The sequence below is a fragment of the Penaeus vannamei genome, chromosome 14 (assembly GCF_042767895.1).
Source record: "Penaeus vannamei isolate JL-2024 chromosome 14, ASM4276789v1, whole genome shotgun sequence".
NCBI lineage: Eukaryota > Metazoa > Arthropoda > Malacostraca > Decapoda > Penaeidae > Penaeus > Penaeus vannamei.
This window is the reverse complement of record NC_091562.1, coordinates 42,149,113-42,159,112: the sequence shown is the minus strand read 5'-3', so window position 1 is coordinate 42,159,112 and position 10,000 is coordinate 42,149,113. Positions and strand designations below refer to the sequence as shown.

Below are 10,000 nucleotides of genomic sequence, written 5' to 3'. Positions count from 1 at the left end.
ACCAAGGGAGGTAGGGAGGATGGAAGAAAGAGGGAAGGAGAGGAGAGGGTGAGCAGGAGCGAGGGAGGGGGCACTGGGAAGTAGGGAGGGAGGGACGGACGGAAGTAGGGAGGAGAGAGAGAGTAGGGAGGGAAGGGAAGAAGTAGGGAAGGGAGGAGGGGATAGGGGACGATGGGGAGAAGGGTTGGGAGGGAACGAGGGAGAGGAGGGGTAGGGGTAGGGGGGGGGATTTCGACTAAAAAGGCACAGCAAGAATTTAGGAGGCGGAGTAAGGGTTTCCTCTTCTTGAAGTAGGGAAGAAGTGCAGAAGGAGGAGAGAGAGGGAGAAGAGGGGGAGAGAGGGGGGGCAGAGGAGGAAAAAAGGATGATGAAAATGATATCTGCAGTCTAATTTACTTGGCAAGAGACGCTTCTTGAAAGTGGAAGATTAGGCATGTCCTTTTTTTTTTTTTTTTTTTTTTTCTTTTTTTTTTCTTTTTTTTTTTTGAAAGCGGGGGATTTTTTTTTTTTTTTTTTTTTTGGGGGGGAAGGAAGCGGTGGATACGAATGGCCGAGAAAGTGAGGGGAGATTAGGCCACGCGGGCGAATGAGTGAGCGGAGAGTGAGGGGAGAAGACGATGAGATGAGTCACTGTGCGGTACGGAGAAGAGGGTAGGGGGGGAGGGAGGGAGGGATGGGGTATGTTACGGGTACGGATGGGGGTGAAGGGTATTGCTTCTGTGTTTTATTATTATGATGAGGATGATGATGATTTTTATCATTATTGTTATTAGTAGTATTAGTGGTTGTATTTTTATTCTTATTCTTATTGTTCTTATTCTTGTCATTATTGTTATTGTTATTTTTATTATTGTTGTTATTTATTGTTACTATTTTTATGGGAAATATGCCATCATATGATACTAAATTCTAAATATAACAAAATTATCTCTAGATGAAATTGTTATCAAAGACCCTGAATAGTTTAGAAAATCTGTTGTAAATACAGCACAAGCTGCTTAACAAAAAAAGAAAAAAACAGTGATAGGAATTCATTACAAAAAAAGGAAAGAAAAAAAGAAGAGAGGGAGAGAGAGAGAGAGGGAGAGGGAGAGGGAGAGGGAGAGGGAGAGGGAGAGGGAGAGAGAGAGAGGGAGAGGGAGAGAGAGAGAGAGAGAGAGAGAGACAGAGACAGAGACAGAGACAGAGACAGAGACAGAGACAGACAGACAGACAGAAATTGGATGGGGATGGAGAAAGTATGCCTACAGCAGAACTCGTTCACATAGGCCTAAAACCAGGTAAGAATAGGAACGATTCCCAGATAAAATGAGTGAATTTAAGTAAAATGTGCCTTAATTCTTCGCTGATGAGCAAATGCACACGATCGGGGCAAGACAAGCGTAAAATTGGCGTGGAATGTCTGTATCAAGTCAGTATAATAGATTTGTATTAAGAATGAGTTAAAACAGTTGAAAAAAATGGTTAAAACGCGATAAGGGATATGAATGGGAGAAGGATTATGGATAAGTCGAGGGAAAATGGATAAAACGCGGAACAGGAGACTTAGTAAGAATAATTAATAGAAGAATGGGGGCATATTTTATGTATGAGAGAGTGAGTATATGGATAAAACATTTAATTGGTGAATTAGTAAGACGCCTGACTGAAGAATGAGTGAAATACTTACCAGAGGAATGAGTAGAGATACGACTGGGGAATGAATGAATAACATTATTGTAAAAGAAGGAGTGAAAACGTATAAATTGGGAATGAATAAAAACTCGAAATAAACTCGAATAAAAAAAAGCGAAATAAAAGAAAGTAAAAACACATATTATAAGATTGAGTAAAAATACGTAATATGCGAATATGTAAAAACACAGAACACGAGAATAAAGAAAAAAAAACATAGAAGAAATGCATAAATAAATGAATAACGGAAATAATCCCGCCGCGAGCGCAGTGCCGCCTTTAAGGAAACGCCCGGCGGACGAGGCAGCGACGAGGCCGGAAATTTACGAGGCCTCCTGACGCGCTGACGTGGCTGCAGCTCCGGGAGGCGGGGCTGGCGGCGGAGATCCGGGGGCGGCGGGGAAGGCCAGGGAGCAGCGGGTCGGGGCGTGTTCATGCGGAGGGCGTTTAAGGTCATGCAGCCATGAAATAAGGTCGAAAGAGGTCATGGCGGCGGGAGGGCGTTGGTGGCGCGGGCGTGTGGTGGGCGTCGGTGGGCGCTGAATGGGCGTGCGGCCGTGTGGAATGGCCCGGGATGAGTTATGGGACCGAAATATTCCCTCAGTGCGTGCGCGCCCGCGGTGCACAAACGCTGATTTATGGGCGCGCTGAATACAAACGTCAATAAAGGCTTTTGTTTGCTTGGGTTTGAACTATTCCTGTATGCTATTATACGTAAATATGCATTCATGTGCCTGCGTGTGTGTTTGTGTATATATATGTGTGTGTGTGCATTTGTGGGTTTATGTTATTTGATATGTTTTATTTGTGGGGCGATAACGTGACATGTACTTTTATTTCTAGCCGTATTGTATGTGTTTATCATCATGCAGCTTTATTTCCAAAATATCATTAATTAATCCCTTGCGTTCCCCCGCAGACCCAGGAGAGGCGGAGGAGCCAGCCGGCAGGAGGAAGCAGTCTCAGCGGGTGAGCGGCGGCGTGGGCGGGGCGCCGCCAAGAGCCTCCGACGCGCCCTTGAGCCCAGCGGCGAAGCCCTCGGCTGAGGCGCCTCGAGCCGGCCGAGCGAGTGCCGCGGGAGCGAGTGCCAGCCTCGACGCGGGATTGCAAAGTGAAAGTGAAGTGTCGATGATGTGCAGTGATGGTGATGCGCGGTGATGTGGTGATGGAGTGGACGCATCCCTGAGGCCCCGTGTTCGCCCGCTTCCGTGTGACCTTTGGGACGCTTGCGATGGCGGAGGGCGAGGACCCCGCCAACCTGGGAGGAGGATACCCACGCCCCTACTCGCACGTGATCCCCGCCACCTCCTACGCCCACGACATGGCCTCCCACAGACTGTCAGACTCCAGGTTCTTCTTCTCGGAGAGGCGCCTGTCGCAGCTCTTCAACGTGGACGCCTGGACCGAGGAGGGCGAGGAGGGCCAGGCCGACGACTTCGCCGACGACGAGGACGCCGGCCATGAGCCGCCCCCCGAGCCCGCCCCCAGGGCCTCCTACTGCCCCCCGTCCCCAGGCACCCCGGGGGACGCGGCGCCACAAGCGCCCTCGGATGCGCGCTACGCGGGGGCGCGCCGCGAGCCCTCCATCTACTCCACGCTGAGCTCCGGCTGCCACCTGGACCCGCGGTTCTCCGCCGAGGTGGCGCTGGATATGGCCCGCCTGTCCACCCTCAGCGGGGGCTCGGGCCGCTTCAGCACGGGCCGCCTGGAGGACGAGGACGAGGACGGCTACGGCGGAGGCAACAACGGGGACGTGACGCCCACGCCGGGGTCCCCTGGCTCCTGCCGGGGCTCGCACAGCGTGTCCTCCAGGTACTCGCAGCTGTCCACGCTGACGGACTCCCTGGCGTCGTCCGGCCACCAGTCGTCGCTGCCGTCCGTGCTGTCCGAGCTGGCGGGCGAGGTGGACGGCGTGGCCGAGCTGCTCACGGACGAGGACGAGACCATGGGTCCGGGGCCCATGGTGTGGGGCGGCGACGAGGTCGTCAACTGGCAGGAGCGGTGCCTGGAGCTGGAGCTGTCGCTGCAGCGGTTCCGCGACCAGGCCGGCAAGATCCGCGAGCTGCTCAGAGAGAAGGTGAGTCGGCGGCGCCTCCTGCCCCTGCGGGAGGAGGCGGCTGTGCGGGAACGGACGAGCGGCTCGTCCGGATTCCGAACGTGTCCGCACAAGGGTGTTACTCTGAATGCTATTTTTTGTAGACTAGTGCGAACTACCTGAAGGGTATGTGGTACCTCTCGCCAGGATTCGCCCATAAGGGAAAAAGTTTCCATATAAATACTTTTTTTTTGTATTTTTGAGATGAATAACAATCTAAGATTTTCAAGTTAAACAAACAGCAGATTCCTTTCTTTCTCTAAGCGCGAATCGATGTATTTTATCCCGTTTTCATCCGAATAAAATAAATCAGTTTCGAGTGTGAGAAGCAGGGAATAGCAAGTCTGAATGAGGTATTTTTATAAATGTAATATCACGTGATTTAATTTATATTCATGGAGTGACAACACAGAAACAGGCGTTGTCATTTTCCCAAATACACATCAAACTAATTATTTTTGGGGGGAAAAAATAGGGAAAATTAGTATGGAACAGGATTATTATGCCAATAGAAATTTTGAATTAATTCCGAATTGCAAAATTAATTATTGGCACGGGAGACAAACACTCTAATTTTGGATTCACTTTTTCTGCAAATAAAAGCGACACATCGTTATCTTTATTATCGTCATTGCTTTGTTTTCGTTTATTTATTTCTGCTGTTGGTATCATTAATTATTAAATGGCATAGTTGTTGTCAGTGTCATCATCATCAATCACTATCACCTTCATCATCATCAGTCATCATCACTGTCATCGTCATCGTCATTGTAATTATCTTAATTATTGTCACCATAACCATTGCACTTTCACATGATGTTGCAACTGAAAGAGGATCAAGGGAAACGAGGAAATTAAATTAATTGCAAAGATTACAATAGACCAACAAACAACACGCGTCATTGTTGAACAAAATGGGAACATTTGTTTTTGAGGCGCGCACATGCACACACATACATACATACATACATACATACATACATACATACATACATACATACATACATACATACATACATACATACATACATACATACATACATACATACATACATACATACATACATACATACATACATACATACATACATACATACATACGTGCATACATACATACATACATACATACATACATACATACATACATACATACATACATACATACATACATACATACATACATACATACATACATACATACATACACACACACACACATACATACATACATACATACATACATACATACATACATACATACATACACACATACATCATTGCATACGCGCGCACACACACACACACACACACACACACACACACACACACACACACACACACACACACACACACACACACACACACACACACACACACACACACACACACACACACACACACACACACATACACACACACACACGGTGAAAACCAGCCTCCATCCACAGATAAAGCCGCAAGAAGCATGACATCCACAAGCCGCACAGAAATGGCAACATGAATATGCAAATGAATATTTATGAATATTTATGGCCCGTCGGATGAGGCAGATGCATCCGTGGCGTCCGGATGAGGAGGCCCACGCATAACGGCCGGATATGGGGGTCAGAGGGAAGGGGCTGGGCTTGTGGGCGTTGGAGCACGGAGGGAGAAAGGGAAATGTTATGGATATGGGCGGAGTACGGGCGCTGAGATTCGCCGGAGTGGCTTGCGTCGGAGAAGATGAGTAAGTTGGGGGTTTTGCTGTTTCCCGAAGGTAATGAGGGTTTTTATTGTTGTTGTTATTGTTGTTGATATTATTGTTGTTATTATCATTTCTTTTTCTTCGGTCTCTTCGTCCTTTTTTCTCGCTCTTCTTTTTGTCTCTTTTCTTTCTTTCTGTCTGTCTGTTTGTCTGTCTCTGTCTGTCTGTCTCTCTCTCTCTCTCTCTCTCTCTCTCTCTCTCTCTCTCTCTCTCTCTCTCTCTCTCTCTCTCTCTCTCTCTCTCTCTCCCTCTCTCCTCTCCCTCTCCCTCTCTCTCTCTCTCTCTCTCTCTCTCTCTCTCTCTCTCTCTCTCTCTCTCTCTCTCTCTCTCTCTCTCTCTCTCTCTCTCTCTCTCTCCCTCTCTCCCTCTCCCTCCTTCCCTCCCTCCCTCCCTCCCTTCTACACCCCCCTCTACCCACCAATCACTCTATCCACCCTTCTTTTATAAATAGAAATAAAGAGGTTAGAGAAGTTACCGCATACGGACTGCGAATAAACCAACTTTGCACTTGAAACGAGTCCAGAGAGAGTTCGAACAGTTTTTTTGTTTTTTGTTTTTTACCTTGTTTTATGTGTGTGGTGGCGAGTCGAGGGCGGCCCGTGATTCAGATTTTCCTCTTGTTTGTGAAATATTTTCTTTTTTTTCTCTCTCTTATTTTGGTGTTCTTGTTTTATTGGCGGATAGTGGGTCTGTGGTAAGTTAAATTATTGTTGTTAGTATGTTTTGATTGGTATTATATTTCTGATAATAGTAATGATAAGTGTTACTGTTTGATTATTATTATTATTTTATTATTATTAATGTTATTATTGTTATTACTGTTATTACTGTTGTTATTATTATCAGTGCTACTACTACTGTTATTATTACCATTATTGTTATTATAATTATTGCTGTTGTTGTTATTCTTAGCATCATCATTATTACCATTGTTTTTATTATTGTTGTTATATTTTATTAAAGTTGTTATTATTATTATCGTTATTATGATTATGATTGATCATTATCATAATTTCTATTGATTATTAGCATTATTTTGCTGTTAATGGTAGTTCGTAGATTGCAATGATCTCTGACGACCAGTTAATGTGTTCCATTGATGTCTTTTTCTTCTGTTATTCACTGTGCAATATGGCATTCCGTTTGCATGTTGATTTCGTGGGATCTAATGTGTGGCTTTGTCTCTCTCAAAAGCATCTTAAGGGAAAGGTACGTATGATTGCTTGTCAGTTTTATATGGCTTTTTTTTGGCTTTTGTTCTATTGCTATTTTTACGGTTGTAGATGATTTGAATATATGTATATGTAAATATATATGTATATATATATGTATATATATATATATATATATATATATATATATATATATATATATATAATTTGTATATATTACTATATATTTATTTATTTATCTATTTGTTGTTATTATTATTTCTAAACATAGATCTGAGTTCTGTGTATTTGTTTTTCGGTAGATTTTTTTTCTATAAGATACATATTTCTTTAGCTTCTTTAAATCATTTTAATGTGTTTTTTGAGAGTAAATACTACTCTTCCGGTAACCATTCGCAATGTTTTAAGATCTTAATGGTTGATTTGACGTCGGGATGAAGTACTTTTGAGTCGCACGATATTTGCATATCATTTACAAAAGCGAAATCAAAGTCTCTGAGAAATGGCGCTGTTTGTTTGGCTTGATTTAGTGAAGCCGAAGCGCGGCGAAAATGGAACTAATTAACGCGTCTAATTAAAAGTGCAAACAAGGTAGGGGGTTGCGTCGGAGGTACAGGGGGGGCGGGGGGGAGGGGGAGGGGGGAACGGTGGGGAGGGGGGGGTGTTGTCTGCGTGTCATGCTATGGGTGCGTGTCAGTCGGTCCGCGTACGGGCTTTTTGTATCCTGGGGTGTTAATGATTTTTGGGTAGGTTTTTTAGAGGTAGAGAAAGTGTTTGTCTCTCTTATTACCTCTCTCTCTTTCTCTTTCGATCTCTCTCTCTCTCTCTTTCGATCTCTCTCTCTCTCTCTCTCCTCTCTCTTTCTCTCTCTCTCTTCTCTTCTTTTCAGTACTCTTCACCTCACTTTTCTTCTTTTCTCTTCTCTCTCTCTCTCTCTCTCTCTCTCTCTCTCTCTCTCTCTCTCTCTCTCTCTCTCTCTCTCTCTCTCTCTCTCTCTCTCTCTATCCCTCTCCCCGTCCCCTTCTTCTTCTTCTTTTTCTTCTTACTCCTCCTCCCCCTCCTTCCCCCTCAGTCTGATTACACAAACACGCATACACACGCATACACACAAGGAAAACGGTAGAAATAAAACCCTATTCCCGTGCCCCCACAGATCCACGGACGCTTAAAGTAATTACCAGTTTTCATTCCTCCCTTCCCGCCTGCCCGTTCTAAGTTAGGCCTAGCGCTTCCCGGAGAAAAGATGGCTGTTCAGATGGCTCCGTTTTACATAAGAAAGGAAACATGGTATGGATCGTGACGTCATACCTAGCTCTGTGAATCTCCTCTCGATTCCCGGCGCCGTAGAGGCTCCATGGCGTCACTGTCGAGAACATTAGCGTCACAAACGGGGTGGGGGGGGGGGGAAGTGACGGAGAAATAGTGGCATTCCAGGGACGCATTCCGGGCGAGGTGGGAATGCCAAGTAGCCCCTCCCCCCCCCTCTTCCATATTGGTTTCTTGCGTCAACTCTATCGCTTGGTTGAGTTTCTTCCTCTTTCTTCCTTAGCCACCCCGCCCCCCCTCTCGGCACCCTTTTCTTTATAGTATGGGTTCGTGTTCGTGTTAGTTTTGGTTTGTTTTGTATGGTTGTTTCGTCCCCGCTCGTTTTCTTTTCGTTAGGGGTACGCGTTCCTCTCCCATTTTCTGTCTTTGGTGCGTTGTTTCCCCGTTTTCTTTATGTTACGTGTGTGTTCTTCCCCGTTTTCTTTATTTTACGTGTGTGTTCTTCCCCGTTTTCTTTATTTTACGTGTGTGTTCTTCCCCGTTTTCTTTATTTTACGTGTGTGTTCTTCCCCGTTTTCTTTATTTTACGTGTGTGTTGTTCCCCGTTTTCTTTATTTTACATGTGTGTTCTTCCCGTTTTCTTTATTTTACGTGTGTTCTTTCCCCGTTTTCTTTATTTTACGTGTGTTCTTCCCCGTTTTCTTTATTTTACGTGTGTGTTCTTTCCCAGTTTTCTTTATTTTACGTGTGTTCTTCCCCGTTTTCTTTATTTTACGTGTGTGTTCGTTTTCTTTATCTTATGGAAGTAAATTTCTGGCGGCTTTTAGGTAAGCTCATTCCATCACGGACACAGGGATAAAGAGATAAGTAAGATAATTGAGAATGGGACAGAGGGAGATAGGGAGACGGAGAAGAGAAGGGTTGGTGAGGGAGGGAAGGACAGGAAAAAGAAAAAGGAGGAAGGAAGCGAGTGAAAATGAGAATGGGAGCGAGAGAATAATACATACATAGAGAGATAGAGAGATAAATAGATAGAGGGAGAGAGAGAGAAAGAAAGAGTGTGTGTGAGAGAGAAAGAGAGAGAAAAAAAGTTAGCCAGAGCTGGGACACCCCCTTCTCCGTCAGGTGATGTATCCAGGAAGGTCCTCTGTTTATGGGCTTAACGGGGCCATTCACCAGACCTTGACCTTGGGGGCTGTTTACGACCTCGAAGCGGGACGGTGTTTATGCGACGCTCCGGCCTCGCCTCCTCGCGTTTGGGGTTCCTCGCTGCAAAAGTCTGCGGAGTTCAATACCCACATTTAACTAACTCGTGTCATTTGCAATTGCTCTCTCTGTTGGATGTGGGTGTGGGGGTGGGTGGGGGTTGTGTGGGTGGGTGTTAGGTGAGGGGGGGTTGTGTGTGTGTGTGTGTGTGTGTGTGTGTGTGTGTGTGTGTGTGTGTGTGTGTGTGTGTGTGTGTGTGTGTGTGTGTGTGTGTGTGTATGTGTGTGTGTGTGTGTGTGTGTTTATGCATATATATATATATATATATATATATATATATATGTATATATATATATATATATATATATATATATATATATACATACATACATATATATAGACACACATATATATACAAATATATATACAAATACAGTCATTCACACACATATAAATGTCCTTATGGGCACACACTCACAAAGACAAAGACGAGCTCATATGAAATTCCTCCGTCCTCTTAAGCATCCACTCAAGGTAAGCTTTCGTTAATGAGAGCAGTTCGTCGGCGGCGCGAGACCCTCATGCTGCCCTATGTTGCGACGTTATTGCGGAACCGGAAGCTGTAGACTCCAAGGAATGTATCTTTGTAGAGCGCCACTTATGTCGCCCTCCCCCCCCCCTCCCCCCTCCGACTCCTCCTCCGACCTCTCGCCGACCCCCTCCCCTCCGACTCCTCCTCCGACCCGGCTCGCCCCTCCCCCTCCTCCGACTCCCGCCCCCCTTCCGGCTCGCCCGCGCCACTTACGCAAGATTTATCGCCGCTCCTGTTCTTTTTTATTAGCC

General features: G+C 45.4%; 1 protein-coding gene across 9 annotated transcripts in view; it reads left to right on the top strand.

Moving 5' to 3' along the window:
• Window positions 1-10,000, top strand: part of LOC113824540 (uncharacterized protein CG43867) — an 864,266-nt gene that overhangs the window by 356,125 nt on the left and 498,141 nt on the right. For 8 of the 9 annotated variants that reach the window (XM_070129995.1, XM_070129997.1, XM_070129999.1 and 5 more), the window contains exons 2-3: window positions 2,594-3,751; window positions 6,708-6,722. In XM_070129995.1, the coding sequence (XP_069986096.1) occupies window positions 2,906-3,751; window positions 6,708-6,722 (861 nt within the window). In that variant the 5' untranslated portion in view covers window positions 2,594-2,905. The remainder of the gene's footprint in view (window positions 1-2,593; window positions 3,752-6,707; window positions 6,723-10,000) is intronic. The other variant, XM_070129998.1, reaches the window with a different exon arrangement.